Consider the following 21393-nt stretch of genomic DNA (forward strand, 5'->3'; position numbering starts at 1 on the left):
CTTCTGATTTAAAGATTTTTATGCTTCCTATTTGAGCCCGTTTTTATGATGTTCCTTTTTAGGGACGGGATAATGAGGAAAATGCTAGAGTCTTAAGGAACAAGCTAAGATTGGTGAATTTGTGGAGATGACAAAGTCACGACGAGGGTGTACTGAGAAATCTTTGAGAATAAGAGTCAAGATTGATGTGCGGCAGCCGTTGAAGGATCATGTTAAATTAAAAGTTCGTGGGGTCAGATATGCATTATCCCAATGAAGTACGAAAGGCTACCCATATTTTGCTTTTACTGTGGACGTCTTGGGCATGGTTCGAATGATTGCATGGAGTATAATGGGGACGACTCTCTAGTGAAGAAGTTTGGTTTGTCTTTACGAGCATCGCCTTGGAAAGTGGTGTAGGAGGATAATATGAAGGAGTCTGAAGGCTGGTTAGAAGTGGGAAACAAGAAAAATAATAGTAGGCATTTGTTTATTACTAAGGGGGATTATCCAAAGAGAAACACAATGTACAAGTATGCCATGGACGAAGTTTTGGAGTCTTTAATTAGGGTTGCTAGTGATAATGAGCGGGAGTGTCGAGATTAGGAGGCTTTGCTGTTTTCGGTTGATTAGGAGGAAGGCCTGGTTCATGAGAGCCAGAGGGATAAAAGTGATGTTAATAATGGTCTCCAAAAGAAGTTATGTTCCATACTTGGGGAGGTTGTCTGCCATAAACAGTGTGCAGCAGATCATTCTTATGGGTTTGATGGTGGCGTGCAGTTGCATGGAAGCGTAGGGCTAGGAAAACTGTTGATTTGAATAATGAGGAGCAGTATCAGGATAACTGCATGAGAAAGAGAAAGGGGGCATGCTTATGGACGTGGACTGTTCGAGGCATTTGGAAAATGGTGTGCAAAAACGTCGAACTGAAAAAATGGAGGTTGATGTTGAATCTTCCATTGCTATTGATGAGGCTATAGTGGCAGCTCCCACTTTTTGGACTCTCAACGACCAATTAGCAGATTATTATTCTGGAATTGTCGAGGGTTAGGGAGTCCAGAGGCAATTCGTTCTTTGACGGATCTTGTTCGTCAAAACTCCCCGGATATTATATTTTTGTCCGAAACTAAGGTGGGATTCTGATGAGATGAGGAAAATTCAGCAGAGGATTAATTTTTCTCATGGTGTGTGGGTTGATGCTATTGGAAAAGCGGGGTGGTGTAGCTCTTTTTTGGTCTGATGATGTGGATTTGCGTATTCGTAGTATGGGCAACAGATTCATTGCTTTCGAAGTCAAGGAGAGTTCTAGAGATTTTTGGAGAGGCACCGGAATATATGGTTGGTCAGAATCGGGGTATAAGTGGAGAACTTGGAATTTGATTAAGGAATTAGCAGGTGATTTAGGGGCTCCTTGGCTCTTAGCAGGTGATTTTAATGAGATATTGTTTGAAGCTGAGAAAAAGGGGGGTAATGCTTGTGATATTGATTTTTGTGGTTTGAAGGACATGGGATTCTCTGGTTATAAGTATACATGGTCTAACAAACGGGGCGATGACAATATAGAGGAACGTCTTGATAGAGCTCTTGCCACTGAGGAATAGCTAAATATGTTTCCTTCTTTTATGGTGCAGCACATCATATGGGACTCCTCTGATCACTCCCCTATTCTGGTTCATGCTAGTAAGAATGTGAGAAAGGCTGATAAAGGGTTGTCGTGGGAAGTTGTAACAGTAGCGGCATTCTCGATACAAGATTAATTTAATAATAATAATAATAATAATAATAATAATAATAATATCCAATACAATAATGTAGCGAAAGTCTTAAATGCCGAACTGGAAGTCTCTTTCCCCTTACTTATTTCTTTTGTGTGCTGAAGGCTTTAGGGTGTTGATTAAGCAGGCTTATCAATCAAGAATGTTAAGCGGGACATCTATTGCTAGAGGGGCGCCGACTATTACTCACTAGTTTTTTGTGGATGACAGTATTATCTTTACTCATGCCTCAGTTGCTGAAGCAGATGTGATTGGAGGTATTCTTCGTTAATATGAAGTGCTATCAGGTCAAAAAGTTAATTTTGATAAATGTGAGATCTCGTTTAGTAAGAGGCTTGAGCCGAGGATTTGGAAGGTGATTAAGGATTCTTTGGGTTTTGTTGAGGTTGTTATGCATGATAAATACTTAGGTTTTCCTACTGTTTTCATCAAATCTAAGAGGATTTCTTTTGCAGGCCTTCGAGATAGGATGTGGAAGAAGCTTCAGGGGTGGAAGGAGAAGTTGTTATCTAGTACGGGCAAAGAAGTTCTTATTTAGGCGGTGGTTCAAGTTATCCTTACTTTTTTCTATGAGTTGTTTTAAGCTCCCGGTAGGTTTATGCAAGGACTTTGCAACTTTAGTTCGGAGATTTTGGTGGGGTATCCCTCTAGGGGAGAAGGGGCATTTGTTGGAAAGCTTGGAATCTGTTGTGTAAGGCCAAAGAATATTGGGGTTTGGGATTTCGTGATTTTGAAGTCTTTAATCAAGTCATGTTGGCTAAGCAATTGTGGAGGCTGCATGATAGAAAGGACTCTTTGATTGCTAAATATTTCAAAGCTCGATACTATCCTAATCATGATGTGTGGAATGCGAAGGTTGGTCATTACCCTAGTTGTGGTTGGAGGAGTATTTTGGGTTCTAGACATATGCTTTCGGGTGGTTTGCGGTGGAAGGTGGGTGATGGTAAATGTATTAAGGTTTGGAAAGACGCATGGTTAGATGGAGGGGGTTAGGGTCGTGTTATTTCCCCTTGTCGAAAGTTGAGTGATGATATTACTGCTGACTTCTTTATTGATCCGGAGAGGCATGTTTGGAAGGAGGATTTGGTGCGTTCTTTTTTTTCTCCCTGTTGATGTCAATTGTATTCTTCAGATTCCTATAAGTCTTAAAGGGGATCCGAATGAGTTATGTTGGGTTCATGCAAAGGATGGTACTCTGACGGTGAAAGATGTTTATCGTCAGGCTTTGGGTGCACCTGGAGATGCTTCGTGTTCGAATGGTCCAGATCCAGTTTGGAAAAAGCTATGGAAGATTAATGTCCCTCCTAAAGTTCGGGAGTTTGGTTGGCGTGCTTGTTGGGATATTATCCCTCATGGGGCTAATCTTTATTTAAAAGGCATTACGGAGTTTATTTTTTGCCCGAGGTGTGGTAGTGTAGAGTCTCTTCTCCATTTAATTCGGGATTGCCCTTGGGTTCATAATGTTTGGTTGGAGGCCGTTTTCTCTTTCCCTGATTTCCATATATCCTCTTTTAGAGATCTTTTGGACTGGATTTGGGGTTCTTTCGGGAGCAAGGTGGTTAAAAAATTTGTTATCATTTGTTGGCAAATTTGGAAATCAAGGAATGATGCAGTATTTAATAATATTTTTACTCCTTCTCTTTGTGTTGGTAAAGCTCTTGAATGGCTTAAGGAGTACCATAATGCTTTAACTCATGATTATACTCTTTCCCATGTTTTTAGATAGCAAACTTCTTGGACGGTTTCTCCTTTGCATGCATTTAAAGTCAATATTAATGGTGCTTTTTCTGTTACTAGGAATTTCCAGGGTATGGGCTTTATTATTAGAGGTCATGACGGCAAAGTGATTTTAGCTGGGCCGAAGTCTGTTTGGGGTTGTTCGTCTGCTGAAGAGGTCGAAGCGAGAGCTTTATTGTGGGCGTTACAGGTTTCAAAGGATCATGGATGGCAGTCTGTGCTGTTTGAGAGTGATTGCAAGCTGATTGTGGATGCTATGCATGGAAAGATCAAACGTGGTTTTATCATTCAGACTATTGTTAATAATTGTTTGTCCCTAGCTGATACGTTTGACTCCATTTCTTTTCTGTTTTGTTCCCGAGGTTGTAATGGGGTGGCCCATAGGTTGGCTAGTTGGGCTATGGGTAGTGTTTGTGATTCGTTGTGGGCTAATGGTGCCCCTTTTTGACTAGAGGATACTCTGTATTCTGGTTTGAGTTTTTCTGAATCTTAGCCTTCCTTTTCTCTCAAAAAAAAATCGTTAAAGTTGATTTGTTAGTTCAACCAAATTCTATAAATACAATAAGTCTTGTATGAGATCGTCTCACTGTGATAGACTCATATAATTATTAGCGCAAAATATTTATATTAAAGAAACTTTAAACTATATTTAAACTTTTTTTATTTTTTTAATAAATTAAAAATTGGATCGGTCATATTAAATCGCCTGATACTGAGACGGTCATAATAAAAATTTGTCATAGTTGAAATGTATAAATTTACATAAAGGTGCTGATATTATGTTACAGTATCAAACCACTAAAATGACCCACGATGAAGCCCAAACACATCTATTATTTGAAAAATAAGATAACATATGATTATATGAGCAATATTATTAGATTTAGTTAGGACTCTTTTCTTTCACTCCTTTCCTTCCTAAATGATATTTTTATTTTGAAAAAGAATCCTTTTATTTTCATCCTAAAAATTTTAGTTGTTTTTAAATCTTATTTTTATATATGTTGGACGAAATTGGCCTTACCTTTTTTTTTTATATATAAAATCTCATTAGTCTCTTATTGTGCTCTATACATGTTCCCACTTTGAATAAAAACCAATATCAATATCTAACTCATAAAGAATTATATTTATCTTTTATCTATTTTATTTGATTTTTTATGTAGTCTTTACATGTTTCTTACTTATAATTAAAACAAATCATATAATCTATTAGTTTTGATGTATAATAACAAGTGGAAGGATTTAAGATGGTTGTGTCATTTGTCATTTTTTCATAGGATTAAAAATATCTATGTTGTAATTTTTAATTAGAGAAATAATTAATGATTATATCAATTAAATATTTGCATAATTTTATCATATCCGTTTATATCAATTAAAAATATCTAAACAAAAGAGTAAATTTTTCTTGCATCATTCTTTGAATTTAATTTATATATATCTCTGTACTAAACTTCGTTTATTGCACGGACTTCTAAACTAGTATAAATATTTCACTATTTACCCTATCATTAATTACTCTAATCACAAAGATTGCATCTTTTTTAGTTCCCGTGAATGTTTCTTATGGAAAAACATTTACGAAGGATGGATCGTTGTTAGTAAAGGAAACATATCTTTCCTAATTATTTAGAAATTTAAAGATGCTCTATGCAAGTTGGATCGTGGGTGTCATGAAGACCCCAACAACCTAACTTAATTAAGCAGGAGTGTTAGAAAAATAAGATACAATTTTCTTTAATTGTCTATGACAATATCATTTAGAAGACTCTATATCTTTTAGTTTGTTAAGAAAATATACAATTTCTATAGTAATTAGGACTCTATATAGTATATATAGCATATAGAAATCATCAAATATAGATCAAACACAAAAAAACACAACCAATAAAATAAATACTTTTCTTTGTTTAACCACTATTGTACATATATACCATGTGACCTACACAACATGGAGCTATAAAAAATTACTAAAAACCACTTGCATGGACAAGTATGCTTTCTTTGGACATTCAAATGACAAGTCTGCTATTTCTAATACATAGACATGGTCCAAATAAATAAGGATAGATGGAATAAAAATTGATGAATTCTTTAAAAATTTTGTGTAATTTTAAAATTTATGGTACTTTTTAATAATTTTTTATTTTTAAACACTTAATATATACTATGTAATTTAATATTAAAGCCCATAATTTTGTAGGGTCTTGTGCAGTTGAATATGTCGTCCATGCTTAGAACCTCCTCACCTGCAACTCTGCAAGTAGATAAGTTTAGTGTAATATCATGCTGGCAGGAGTATTTTTAAGTGTTGGGAGAATCTGAGAAGCCTCGTGCTGAGATTAACTTTTATGTTATGTTTGGAAATGAAAATTTCATCTGAAAATTTAAAATTGACTTGTTTGGCAAACTAATAAAAACTAAATTTGAATTTATATCAATTTCATCATTATATCAAAGTTAATTAAAATTGAGAATTTGATTTATCATTTACCTTTTATTTCAACAAGTTAATAAAAAATTTGGCTCCATGTATTTGAGTATCTATGTCGAAATTAAGATGAAGATGAATATATTTGAGAAAGACATTCATGAATTTAAATGTTATTAAATAACGGAAATTAATAAATTAAATCAAACCTAAATCTGTCATTTTCTGCTTGGCTAACTTGTATTATTTTTAATAATTTGTAAAACAAAAAATAATAGTAGGGGTGGTATCAAAGAATATACCATGTAGTCATGCACGACTCCATTTCCGTACAAACAAAACGAATCAGAAAACATCATTAGATTATTAATAAATATAAAGATAAGTTTAATTAATACAGTGCAATTATAACCAAAACATAAATTTAAACATCTATTAATAATTAGGAATAGTAAATTAGTAACAGTATTTTGTGTTTCATATATTAATACTTACATTTACAATATTTCATATAAAGAAAAAAAATTAAATAGCATATGAAATCTTGTTTAATTTATTTCTATGTGTAAATGATTAAAATTATTCTTAAAAATTGTAAAAAGTAAATGTAACCAATAAAATAAACGGAGTACTTTTTATTATTAGTATATTATTTTTAAAAGTAGTTATTTTCATTCCCTTGCATGTTGATTAGTACTCTCTCCGTTTCTTTTTGTTCTTCTCATTTACTTTTTGCACAATTTTCAATGTAAATTTTAAACCACAATATCTCTAAATACATATAATAAAAAATTATAAAAAATACATAATAGAAAAGTATATATTAAGACGAATCTAATAAGATCTCACATGAATATATTTTATCTTTTAAATATGTATCAAAAACATTAAATAAAAATTTATCTCTTCTTAAAGTGGAATATTTCAAATGGTAAGAACATTAGATTACGGAACAAATACTAAATTAGGAATCATTGAAGGGATTAGGGACCAATCTATGTTTAAATCATTAAAGTTTTATCATTTTATTTAATTCCTTAGAAACGGATCTCATTTATTAAAAAAAGGGAGGTTTATTTCTTCAATAAATTCTTAAATTTGAAACATATAATTGGTGGGATTTACCGATTTAGCAATAGATCATGACAATTAGCATAATCATATATTATCTTCACTCTATTTTCGAGCGGAATATTAAGTTGATAATGATAATGATATCTCTACTCTCAAAAAAAATAACCTTCTTTTTTTAGTATGTCCGATTTAATTTGAGTTACATCTGTTTTTGTCATGACTCAGATTACTTTATCTTTAATTTTAATTTCAATTACATATTTACCTATATTTTTATCACATTCATACATGAATTATGTTAGTTGGTCAAATGTAAATAAGTACTCAAAGTTTGAAGAATCAATTCAACTGTTCACTAAAAAATTGGCTCATCGAATACCGATGACATGGTTACAACAAATGCACTTTTCAATTTATAGTGATTATAACTCATAAAAAATAAATTTTACAGCCATAATTAATAAATGAGCTATTATGTATATATAATTTTTAAATGATTCAAATAGAAATATATCTTTTTTTGAATGTGTTACACTGTTAGTAATAGAAATTTATCCCCGTTGAATGTGCCCATAATTTTTTGGAAAAATTACCTAAATAATCTAATATTTTCATGACTTCCTATAATAGTTTCACCTATTGATTAACTATGAATAATCCCAACTTTGGAGGTTATTATTCTAAAGTAAACCCGAAAATCGAATGACTTGTTATAACAAGTTTTATTTTTTAAAAAAAAGATAAATTAAAATAAAATGTCGAAAAAAATATTTAAAAATATAAAAAAAACTTCTGATTTTTTACTATTCAAAATCTTTTATGTAAATTTTCAAATTTATTCTTTAATTTTACATTAATTTTCAGTTCACTTTTTTTTGTGAATTACCTATTATAGCAGGTTATCGAGTTACCTAAATTTACTCTAGGTAAATATCCTTTAAAGTTGGGATTATTCATGGTTAATCAATAGGTGGGATTATTTAAGAAAATCATAAAAAATCATGAAAAATTTGAATTATTCTAAATAATTTTTCCTAATTTTTTTTTAACAAAAAGTGTACTCTCCCCCACATTGTAATTTGTGATCATCCATTTTAGCGTGAAGTAGACATTTAGGATCGGAAGTGTTCAAAACAAAGCATTTGATTTTCTGACTTTATATAATTAATTAAACTTTAACCCGACTTTAAAAATAGATTTACAATAATACAAAAATAAATGTGAACACTATACCTAATTTTTACTCCATTTTTGATCTATTGTTGATCATAAGTGCCGATAAAGTCATAGCACAGTGAGTGTTGTCCCCATTCCCATATTATCTTTCTGCACTACAATATTATTTGTTTTTAGTGAAATATATTTAGCGATATTTAATTTAAATATCATTATATTAAATTTCTAATGGTATATAGAGTAGATTTAATCTCATTTATTAGACCCTTTAGCAACATAGTATAAAATTATACTAAAGCTTATCACGACATACGATCTAGTGACATTACTCATAAATACCACTATAGATTACAGTTTCAATTACATATGTCACTAAAAGTCAAATAAACTCTCAAAATCACTATATAGTAGAACTTAAAATACACTAAAAGTATAAATCAGTTCCATTTTTTTAATGCCATTAAATTTAATATTGCAAAAAAGCTAAATTTATTGATTGGAAATTTGGCTATTGCCACCCTCAGCCTTCAATGATTCTCTTTCCTGCTAATTCCTAGCTTTGTACCTTTAAATAAATATAAACTACTCTAGAACCTAGAAAGTATTTAAAATGCAATTTCCTATCTCATTTTCATTTACTATAATTTAAAAAAAAAATTGGTGAAAGAAAGAGGATGTGTTTATCGGAGCCTCTAATGTCAATTAAAACTTTTAGTTGAGTTGTTTATCTGACTTGATATCAAAAGTTAATGTGACAGACGATTACAGATTTGAATCTCATACACTCGTTATTTGATCATGTATGAAGAGGATATATGTGTGTTGCATCATATTTCTATTCTAAAGGGCTTTCGTGTGACGATGTAATAAAGTATATAACATGTTATGGATCCTTAATAATCAACCTAAATTTTTGGTTTAATTGTTCTGTTGACAAAATAAGATAAAAAATGCTCGTAACTTATATGAATAGATAAAATAATCATATTATTAAATTTAAAATTATAGTTAAGATAAATAAAACATTTAGAAGAAAATTACAAATATGAAAATGCTTTATTTATAAAGTTTGAACTTTTTTTTGTTTGAGGGATTAAAGTTGAAAATTTAATAATGGAGATTGCTGTTTTGGGCGAGGTAGTAGAATTAAAGCTCCAATGATGAGGAGCCATTGAGCCACCAATACAGTGAGTCCACATACACTTTGGCCTTTTCGTTTTTCAGTAAGTCCCAAGTCGATTAACATCTACCTTTTCTACAACCCAATTAGCAATTGCTCTTTTGCTCTCCGCCAAACATAAAACACCCCATCCCTTTAATTCCTTTTCTTTTTTATTGGAAGAAAATGAATATTTTTTATTATTTTGTATTTTTTTAATCAATTCTTTTTATTGAAAATACAATATATTCTCTCTATCCTAAAATTGTAATATTTTTAATTATAATATTAATTTATAGTTGGACAATAAGACTAAACATAAATGAATAAAAGAAATGAGTGAGTGAAAGAAATGAGTGGATGCGATGAATAGAGAAAATATGTTTATAGATGAAATAAAAATGAAAAGTGAGTGGAGAAGACAACTAAGTGTTTGGGTTAGAGGATTATGACTAAACAATTGAGAGAAAAATACTTAATTAGAATGAGAATAGTGTATAGTCGAAATATATATTTTGGAAGTATTTATAGATCATACCCTCAATCTCACATACAATGGGCAAATGATCAATACAGAGCAAGGGTAAGAAAAAATATCAGGGTCTGAGGTCGAATTGGCTTTCATAAGGCCAATCTTAAAGTGACTCGACATTTCATATCTACCAAGTTATGAAATCTAGATTAACATATAAAAGTCGACTTAACTTTTTCTTTTGTCTTTAAAGGCTTAGTTTTTTTTTCTTTTATCAATTATTCTCTTGGATTCCAAACGAAACCTCATAGATAGCCGATAAATATTGAATGCTTATCTTGGAAGAAGAGGAAAATATATTAATTGTACAAAGCCACCATAATTAATAGGTTTGACTAATTTATAATTTATTTTATTATACAATATACGGTTTACATAAAAATTTTCATAGTCAAAAGTATGAGCATTTAAAAAAATTTTAGTATTATTAATTAATAAATAATTGAACAAAAATTCAGACTTGGTCCGATCACATGGAATTATATATATTCCTTGATTGTCACACGCTTTGATTATTTGTATAAATTTCAAGCAAAAATATTAATTCTTAAATAAACTATGTCACAATAACTATTCACTTTATGTTCAAGCTAACTGAACATTATTAGGGGTGTGCCATATCACTTATTAGAGGGCTATTATTGGTGTCCAAATATATTTTTATTAAATGGAACACAAAAGCCTTTTATATTTCTTAAACGGAATTAGTTGGCTTTTGAAGTTATTACTATGGTCTATGATTCAATCTAAAACATGTTTACTAAATGAAGTACCTTTAATGATAATTGGGATATATACTTTTATAATCTATATTTTACCTTAAAATTATCGTTAATTAAAATGCTTTTTATAAACTAGAAATTTGAAAAGTCATTACAAAAATGTCCCACTATATAGAGGAGTCATCAAAAGTAAAAGGTCTCAAATATTTAAATGATACATAATATGCTCGAGCATATTAAAATAGAGTAGGTGGTAAAATATTCTGATATAAAATAATAGATGACCTCGAATATAAAAGTAGGAGTTATAAAATTGTTTGTAGTTTTTTTTTTCTCAACCCTTACTACTGATTGCCAATCTGGGACAGAGGTCTGGAGGGAGGTTAATGAGAATGAAATAATACGACCCTATTTAGGTTTAATATAAATTTTTCAATTAAATGTTATATTTGTCCAAAAATATTTTTTAAATAGTTATTTTGGATATATTGCAAATCCAAAAGGATAAAATTAATTATATATAAATAGTTGGAAGTAATTTATTTCAAGATGAAACCTAGCTCGTTAAGGAAAATTATCAGAGAAAAAGAAAGTTAATTTATAGAATTTTACTAAGCTGCTATTTAATTTAATTGTACAGTTAAACTTAATAAATTTAATACTCCACTTTTTTTAACTCACTTAGTACTTACTCTGTTCTGAAATACTCGTTACATAACAATTATTGATACCATTCATCGTTCAAGTTTATTTTATATATTGTGACTAATGTATAAGAAAAAATATAGTCAAGTAAGATCTTGTTTGAATCTTTTAACCGCATACTTTCATAATATTAACTTTTTATAATTTTTAAATATTTATAATTCAATATATAAATAATCAAGATAACACATTAAATATTGTAAAAAGTCAAATATAACAAATATAATATAAGAGAAAGTACAACGCCTAAATTGATAGGAGACCATAAAATGAAAGACCAAATGATTTTTCATAACACCATCCTTTCTATCATTTTCATCATTTCAATTTTCAACCCCAAAAACAAAGGTCAAGGCATCTCTTCCCCCACTTTTTCCTCACCTTTAAACACTCATGAATTACTCCTTACATCCATTTTTTTTTTATTATTTTTTATTTTTCCTCCATAATATTCTTAATAATTATACCTCAGAAATTAAAAATAAATACTTCTGGATAACTGTTCTTCACTTTGCTTTTTCTTGTTCATATAATTTCCTCCAGTGGACAGTGCAAATTGTAAGGAAGCAGTTTTTTTTGGTAGGGTCTGTATGCACTAGTAGAAAATTTTAGTGCTGTTGAGGACAAAGTCGGTGGCTTTTTCAATTTTATTTTCATGGGTTTTTTATTTATTGATTCTCAAGACTACCTACATATAAATTTATTACCTCAATCTTATAAAATGACTCTTTAACTTATGAGATTTTAATTGTCGTATAAGTAGGTTATTAGTCAATTTTAGCTTATTTTGATACACACAGTGTATTATGTGGTCAAATCATTTAATGCTAGTGTTTGATAAAGTTATAACAACTTATTGCTATAAATAAGTTGTTTTAAAACTAATTGATCATAGTAGCGAGTTTAAAATCAGTTAATCAAGCTTATAAAGGCGGTTTCAAAAATCAATTGATAAAATCAGTTAATAAAATTAGCTAATCAAATCAATCAATATAATCAGTTATCAGCTACAAAATATTTAACATACGCTCCCATACACTAATTTACATTAAATTTATTACAAACTAATGTCTAATCTTCAGGCTCCAACTTATATTCTACTAATTCATATTTTTTACTCTTCAGTCCACTAGTGGACCTACATATCAAAGTTGGTACTCCTATAAACTTTTAATGTATACTAAGTTCATATAAATTTTTTTTTTCTTAGTAATAACAACAAAGATGTCATCTTCAATTGAATGTATTCTTTAACCAGTAAAAAAATTATTTTTTTATTAAAAAGCTGAAGTCTTTATAGTATTAGGATACCAGTAAGGATTCTTTCATTTTCTTCAATTCAATTTAATGAATGAAATAACAAGGATTATTCTGATTCTCTTTTCTCTCAAATGATTCTAGATTCAATTCCATTTCAATTTGTGTCATTCTGAAACTTCATTTTCCTTTCATTTCCCTTCATTACCCTTACACATCTTCCCAATCTTCCTATTTCTGTTTTGCTATTTTGATCATCAACTCACTCTTTAAATTCACCCCATTTCATCTCTCTCAATAATCAAAAAAATCCATCAAAAAAAATTTAATCTTTCTAGTGAGAGAAAAAAAACCCAATAAATTTCCCTAAATGGGTGCAATTTACCCAACTTCCTTATTCTCAAATTCCAATTATAATTGGCTTTTTCATGGTGATTGTAATAACACAACATGGACTAAAGAAGAAAATAAGCAATTTGAGAAAGCACTTGCAATTTTTGATGATAATACTCCTGATAGATGGTCAAGAATTGCTGGTATGATTCCTGGTAAATCTGTTAGAGATGTAATTAAACAATATGAAGAATTATTAGAAGATGTTACTGATATTGAAGCTGGGTTAGTTCCAATTCCTGGTTATCTTGCTTCTTCTCCTTTCACATTGGAATGGGTTGATAATAAAAGATTTGATCCTTTTAGGAAAAAATCTGGTAGTTTGATTAGGCCTCATGAACATGAGAGGAAAAAGGGTGTTCCTTGGACTGAAGATGAACATAAGTAAGTTCATTTTTTTCAATCAAATCATGGTTTTTAATGTTTTTTGTTATCTGATTTTGCTGTTTTTTGCTCTATAATAGTTCATGATTTGTGGGTTTGTTGGGTTGGTTGATTGTTTAAGTAGGATTCATGGTTTTTAGATTTATATTTTGAAAATAAACTCAATCAAAAGCTTAAACCGAACGTTAAATTTGTAGTCTTTAACTATGAGTTTAATGTTTTAGTTGAATTAATCACTTGATATAGTATCATAGGCCCAAATCATCGAAATGGAACATTAAGCATCAAATATAACGAGGGTTGTGTTGCATCTGCACATTTAGTCCAAAGCCCTCTTGAGCGATAGAGTGTAATATATTATAAGGCTGCAATCAACAGTTTACGTTTTTGCTTGAATTGGTCTCTTGACATAAATTGATCCACAAGGTTGGCTTAAGGGACAAAAATGAGACTATGACTTACTAGTTTCTTGATAGGTTAGCTTAAGGGACAAAAATGAAACCACAATACAATCTATTGGTTTATGTAGTCAAACCCCAATCTTCTAAAATTAAGGCTTTGGCATTGCTGTTCTTTTAGAATCATCTTTATGTCGAGAGAACTTTGAGTAATAAAACTGAATTTTCACAGGCGATTTCTCTTAGGTCTTCAAAAGTATGGCAAAGGAGATTGGAGAAACATATCAAGAAACTTTGTCATATCAAAGACACCAACTCAAGTTGCTAGCCATGCACAAAAGTACTTCCTTAGGCAAAATTCAGAAGGGAAGGATAAAAGAAGGCCTAGCATTCATGATATAACTACTGCAAATCTTTCAGATAATACTATCCCACCCATTACAGAATCTGATGATCAAAAACCGAAATCACTCTTAGAACATTCAGCTGCATCATTTCCCTTGCTTCAGAAATCGATCAACATCGTGCCTAATTTGTTGTTCGATTGGAGCAACTCGGGTGGTGACGCCTTCATGGTGTTCGACTCGACTCATGGGCTCCAGAATCTGTACAGCACGGCTCACCAAGGCGCCTCGGCCTATGTAGGATCACATTAGAGTAAGGGACAAAAAACAGAACTGGTAACTGTTTCTTATGGTTCATGTCAATGTGTGATACATTATATGTCTCAAACTGATCAGTATAGTAGTTTGTAGACCTGATTATCATCAATAGAATGTGAAAGCACCTGAATCTTTTGAAGGGTATAATGTATATTTGATGAATTTTCGGTTTTCGGTTTTCGGTTTAGGTCAATTTGCTTGCCTGCTAGTTAGTAACAATCCTTAGAAGGGTTTTGTGTCTTATGAGATCAGAATAATAACACAGTTTTGTGTCTTCTTTCAGCAGCTAGTTTGTTATGCCTTAATGCACTAATCATGTCATTTTCCAATTCATTTGTTGATTAACCCTCAAGATTAGAACTTTTCCACAACTAGTAGAGCAAGAATCACATCATTAGGGTGCCATTATGGGTAGCAAAGTGACTAAGTTTCCACCAAAACTTGCATCATTTTACACCAAATCACACACCCTAAGATCTGGTGCAATATGAATGCAAATGTCTCGTCAAATCATGTACACTTCTTATTTAAATGAAATTGCAGCAGATAGTGTCAATTATCAAGGATCATATTGATTAAAGACAATATCTTTGTTATCACAACGATGTAAGTAAGATTGCATATATCTGATCTTCCAAACTGCCTAGGTGATCACAAAGATAGATGGTTTCATATATCCGATACTTGAAACTCTGCTTGGGTAGAAATCTAATTAGGTATATAATAAATATCTTTGTAATCACAATGATATAAGATTGCATAAGTTCGACCCTTCAAACCCTGCCAATGTAGGAATTTTTGTAATCACAACGATAGATCGGTTGTATATATTCAATTCTTGAAACTCTGCCCCGGTAGGAATCTAGTTAGGTATATAGTAATATCTTTGTTATCAGTTATCACAACGATGTAAGATTGCATAAATTCGACCCTCTAAACTCTGTAAATGTAGGAACCCAGGTGGAAATGGCATTGGAGTAACAAAGATAAGCACAAGAAATGAGAAAACATAAGGATATAGATAAGTCACAAGTGGTATGGGGCCATGTCACACCAAATAAGCTGCAGCCAAACTAGCTGATTGAAGGGAGGTCACCCATGAGTGTAACTCCTTTAAATGTGATTGCTTGCTTTTTCTCTTCTCTTAAATGTAAAAAAACTTTCAACTATTCAATAGATTTAAGTGGATCTAACATGGCCAAAAGTGACCAAACCCTTCATCAGCATCACTTATTCATTGGGGTGACTTTGAATTCCACTACATACATACCACTTTGGTGGTTAGAAGTTCTTATAGCAAGGACATCTCAAAAGATACCCTAATAATTTTTCACCTTTTTACCAACTAGCTTTATAAAATTATTAGTCAATAATAAAAATATGCTTCTATATTCATTTAGAAGTAGTTGTTTAATAGGCTTTTACCAAAAATTTATTGTACACAAAATATCATAAATTCATATAAGTAACATATTTTGGAAGTAGATTACAAAAGGGCCAACTCATTAGGCACTAGGTCAATAATTATGTTATTTTCCTTTTCACTCTTAAAATAAGGATTTGTTTTCCGGTCCAAAGAATACACAATGAAAGTTCATATATATATATATATATATATATATATAGAGGATCAAATAAGAAGGGTTTTAAAATGAGAAGAATAAGAAGGATTTTTATTTAATTTTATTTTGTTACTATATATACAAAAAAGGATACTATGTTATAAATTAAAGAACATTTTAAAATTTATTTCATAGTTACTTTTCTGTGTAACATAGTTACTTTTACAATTATGTGTTTTTGGCTCAATCGTCACCATAAATTTTTTTTATTTTAGTGAAATCAAGGGTGTAGAGTCCTTCTTACCCTTCTCATTTTCAACCCCTTCTCATTGGATCCCTCCTCTCTCTCTCTCTCTCTCTCTATATATATATATATATATATATATATATATATATATATATATATATATATATATATATATATATATATATATATATTATATATATGGGGATCCATTCAGAAGGGTGTTGAAAATGAGAAGGGTACGAAGGACTCTACATCCTTGATTTCATTAAAATAAAAAAATCTATAATCACGATTGAACCAAAAATACATAAATGTAAAAGTAACTATGTTATACAAAAATGTAAATATGACAAATTTTTAGAATGTTCTAACTTTATAACATAGTATCCTTTTTTATATATATAGTAACAAAACAAAATCAAACAAAAATTCTTCTCGTATCTGTCTTACTCCATTTCTTCTCAACAATAAAAAAATGTCAATATTCTTGGGTTGAAAAAAATATTAAAAATATAAATCAAGCATGCACATTTTACACTATTTGTGGGAACAAAGCATCTCCATCATCTCCATTATATAAAATGAATTTTGACTATTCTTTTCAAATGGCCTAGGATTGCTTAATAGTAGAAATATTCCGTTATCTTGAATGGTACCTTATTTATTCCTTCTTTAGTAGGGAATAAGGAATACTTCATCTCTTTGGGCAATGAATTTCTAGTAATGTTGCATTCAAGAATTGACAAAGAAAGAATTGAATCTTTGTAACAACTTTCGGCACAAAAATTTGTTTTTTCTCTATTTTTTTCCTATGATTAGAAGCATATTTTTATTTGTAAATTTAATTTTTCTACAAAGTAAAAGCAGAATGATTGAATTGATTCTTGGACAAGATAGAGACATTCGAATTCGTCGAAATTCATATTCAAAAAACTTACAATATGATCAAAAGATTTTGATTCATATGTTGAAAATAAAGGTCATGGTTCTTGGAAGATTATTATGCATGAGTATCATCACAAAAAAGAAAGATAAAAGGCATCTATCAATAGAATTTTGTTAAAACTAATTGTAAAATAAACTTGTTGAGAAATTTGTAATTTTTTCACTATGTATGGATTTTGTTAGGGAGAAAAAAATTTTCCCGATTGTTATTTTATGGTATCATGAAGGTTTTTAGAGGATGGAAAAGAATTTTTCAGCTCTTCATATCCTTTATGGGCCATTTGATTTTTATAATTGGCTGTAATGAAAAGGATTTAAGGTATTATATTATTTTTGTAAAATATATTATGTTATTCTTAAAATAATAAAACTCTTATTTTTATGTAATTTTATTTATTATTTTTATTATAATTTAATTTCGCATTTTCAAACGTTTATGAACTTGTGAGTGAGAATTAATTGTTACATTTTCAAACGTTTATGAAATATATGAGTAGTTTTTTTAATCAAAAAACACTAAATTTTTATCAATATTTCTACTTTATATTACGGACAACCAAACAAGCCATCAGAATTAAAAGTAAATCAATTTGATGTGGCTAAGTAAAATTTAATTTCCATTAAAATTCTCAACATATATAATTATATATGACAATTAGTTAATCGTGGTAGTTAATTTTCTTTATTTATAAACTACGTTGTTCAAAAAACCAAGGAAATAATAAATTGTAGAGGAAAAATATTATAAGCAAGACAAAATGTCTAACTAAATTCTAAGTATTAGAAAGCGATTATAACAACATAGAATCTAAAAATTATGTGTCCTACCTAAATTCAAGTATTGAGAACTTGACATAGATACGTGAGATAATAAAAATTATAAGGTAAAAGTGGTAGTTATGGTTGTTAAAGTATAGTTTGTTGAAAAAATGAAAAAAGAAAAATTATTCTTGATTTTGAAACATTTTGAAACGCTATCCAAACTTAGCCTTGGAGTAAGTCGCTGTTACTAACAGCGACTTATTTTTTTTTTTTTTTTTTTTTTTAAAGTCGCTGTTAGTAACAGCGACTTAATGCGTTTTAAGTTTCCAGTTCTCAGTTACTTCTTCATTCCAGCCTACGAGATTAAAGAGTTATAATCAGTTAACCTTAAAGTCGCTGTTACTAACAGCGACTTTGAGGTTATAATTTTTTTTTTTGTCTTTCGCTGCTAGTAACAGCGATTTACACCAAGCATAGGTTTGGATGTACGGACACTTATTTTGGGAATTAAGTTTTCACGAAGCTTATTTTTGGAATTAAGTTGTTAAAACATTTTATTTTTTTCAAATTTTCCTTAGTTGTACCACTAAATGCTAAAAAATGAGATTTTTTAAAATTCGTGTTTTAATTTTATTAAACTACTGATGTATAGCTACCTAAAAAAAACTTAGTAACCTAGACTTCAATCACCTTTTAGTTGGCAATGTATAAAGGGATATCTTGGAATAGCTAGAATGGAAGAGAAACAATAGATGCCTTCAAGGACTAGTGAGATCCATTAATAGAGAAGAATTTCCAACACTAGGAAAATATTTCTCGATACAAGAATCATTAGTATCACTCCCTCCGTTTTTTTTTATTTTTTATTTTGACAGTTTTCAAAGTAATTTTTATGTTTTAATATCTCTAAATACGCATCATAAAAAATTACAAAAAATATATAATAAAAAATATTCTTAAAAAACTTAATCAAATTTCTCTCTCCATAATAAAATATTCTAAAAGACAAAAATATTAGAAAATAAAATATTCTAAAAGGGAAAAATATTAGAAAATAAAGGGAGTACATAATATTAGGTGTCAAAAGTTAGGAATACAAATTTTTTTTTTAAAAGAAAGGTTTTTAAGTCGCGAATACATAATACTAATATGAATTAAACACTCTTATTAATTTGTATGTGTATTGAATCAGCTGGCTTTTTATTTTTTATGTATACACTACAATAAATTTAACTTTTCGCGACATTAGATTTAGCGACATCAAAAAATGCCACTGATTTATATTTTTAGTGTAATAATTATTGGTGTTTATTTTATATTCCACTTTAAAGTGATTTAGCAACACTTTATTTGGTCTTTAGTGACATATGTAATTGTTACTATAGTCTATAGTGACATTTATGAGAAATGTTATTAGATCCTATGTCGCAAAAAACTTTAGTGTGATTTTTTAATATGCTACTAAAGGATCTAACAAATGTTATTAATCCTCTATATATACTATTAGAAATTTGATATAATGACATTTAAATTAAATATCGCTAAATACGTCCCATTAAAAACAATGTATGTTCTAGTGGTACTAGTATTTATTACACAATTGATCATGACATAGAACAAGTCTGAACCTGGATTCTCCCTTGGTTATCCATTTGCTTAAAGTATATAGCCTAGATTGAAAATTGAACTCTTAATTAAAGAGTATGAATATACTCTGAGGAAGTATTTACGGGTATTGATATTAAATGGTGGTAGCATATAAGAGTTTTGTCATACCCATGTAGTAGAACTCTCACCTTATAATTTGTGTTTAATTTTTTCTAAATGACAATGGATGGAATAATTGTGTTTCTAAGCTATTCTGTTGCTATTAGAGGTGTTCATTCGGGTCATCATATTAATTTTAGATCGATTCAAAATCGGATCTTGTGTTCATATTAATTTTATAAATTTTAAATTTATTTTAAAATCAAGTCAAATCGAATTTAATTATAAAATCGGGTAAATATCAAATTATCAACTCTATTTTAAAGACCTATGAATGCTATTGTCAACTTTGCATGGTCTTTGGGCTGCTGTTGTAGTTACCATCAGATATCAATACAGCAATAAGAGCTCCTGATGTTCATACATTTCACTTTTTGTATATGCAGCCAAAATTAAAAAGAGCATTATGCCCCTCAAAAAACAGGAGGGAAAAAAGAATAAAAAAACCAAAAGAAAAGAGAAAAAAAGTAGACAAAATATTTGATTTCATGAAACACAAACTAATAGATCGATTAAAGTTCCTCAAATGCAAATTGATCCAATACTACTAATTTCTTTCAACTTTTCTTTAGATAAAAGACAAAAGTGCTATATAATTATTTATGGCTCCTTTGTGCTTGTAAACGGTCAATTAGTAAGGGCAAAGCGGATTACTGTTTATGACTTAAATTTTTTAAGGTCCTAAAATTATATTTTTATTAACAAGATTGATATTTACTTGAATTAAATTTAGAGTAATTGCCTTCATTCAGTTATTAGGATTTTCGTGCAACTAAATCGAATCTTCAATTTATGTCCGTTAGATGTTCATATATCAAACAAAGAGTTAACTGTCATGCACAAAGAAGATTACAAACACGTTCTTGTATTTTGTAGTATACTTATTTGTATCACTATTTATTATAAAATATCATTTTATTATACAAGCTAGATAAATCATAATTTATGCCAAGGAGTTGATCTAACATACTAGTAGAAAATAATTATCATTTATTTGCTATTTTTATTATAGTTTTAATTCAAAGCTTTTACAAGATAAACAAGGTTCTAATCACTAAGCTTTAGAAAAGTTGGATCATGAAATTTGACAATTGCATAATTATAGAGGAATGGGGAAGAGAAACATAATGTCACCCATCTTTAAACTTTATTCTAATATTGATAAACCTTTTTAAAGTAGACTATGACTACACCTTAAGCTTTCTAATATCACACTTAATGGAAAATCTATTATGCTCTTTTTATTCAAAGAATAAACTAATGTTTGTTCTCCTTTAGATTTTGATAATCTTGTATTACTTTTTACATGAATTAATACCATAGCTTAAAATTTTGTTACACCAAGTCATTTGAACCTAGTAACTAATTATTGGTATTAGATTTATGGTAGGTTTATTGTATTAGAGTTTTAGTGTAACAAAAATTGGTACTCCACTTCTTTTGTCCCATATAAATTATTTTATTGATATGGGTGAAAAAATTAAGAAAAGTAAGTAAAATAGTATTTTATTGAAAAGTGAAAGAAATGTGTAAATGAGATGAAAATGGTAAATTAAAGGGGTGAATGAGAATTAAAGAAGTGTGGGTCATGCCAAAAATAGAATTAAGATAAATTTAATGAGACAGACTAAAAAGGAAATTGGGTAAATTTCATGGGACAAAGGGAATTTAGCTTTCACATGATTAGAGTTATGGTAAGCATTTATGGTGTGTTTGAATGGAA

General features: G+C 29.7%; 1 protein-coding gene across 2 annotated transcripts; it reads left to right on the top strand.

The window, feature by feature from the left end:
- Positions 1-12504: 12504 nt before the first annotated feature.
- Positions 12505-16209, top strand: LOC130803010 (transcription factor DIVARICATA-like). 2 transcript variants are annotated; one of them, XM_057667155.1, is made up of 3 exons: positions 12612-13327; positions 13958-14382; positions 15340-16209. In XM_057667155.1, the coding sequence occupies exons 1-2, from the start codon at positions 12921-12923 to the stop codon at positions 14379-14381; spliced, it is 831 nt and encodes a 276-aa protein (XP_057523138.1). In that variant the 5' UTR covers positions 12612-12920; the 3' UTR covers position 14382; positions 15340-16209. The 2 variants fall into 2 exon arrangements, with proteins under 2 accessions (XP_057523137.1, XP_057523138.1); XM_057667154.1 differs by lacking the exon at positions 15340-16209 and having other exon boundaries at positions 12505-13327; positions 13958-14672.
- Positions 16210-21393: the final 5184 nt, after the last annotated feature.

This window comes from Amaranthus tricolor, chromosome 16 (genome assembly GCF_026212465.1).
Source record: "Amaranthus tricolor cultivar Red isolate AtriRed21 chromosome 16, ASM2621246v1, whole genome shotgun sequence".
Classification (NCBI taxonomy): Eukaryota; Viridiplantae; Streptophyta; class Magnoliopsida; order Caryophyllales; family Amaranthaceae; genus Amaranthus; species Amaranthus tricolor.

What these genes read in the sequence shown, in the direction of transcription:
- LOC130803010 (XM_057667154.1), top strand. Translation starts at nt 12,921, where the DNA reads ATGGGTGCAATTTACCCAACTTCCTTATTCTCAAATTCCAATTATAAT. An exon ending in TGGACTGAAGATGAACATAA is followed by an intron (nt 13,328 to 13,957) that starts GTAAGTTCATTT and finishes GAATTTTCACAG; the next exon opens with GCGATTTCTCTTAGGTCTTC.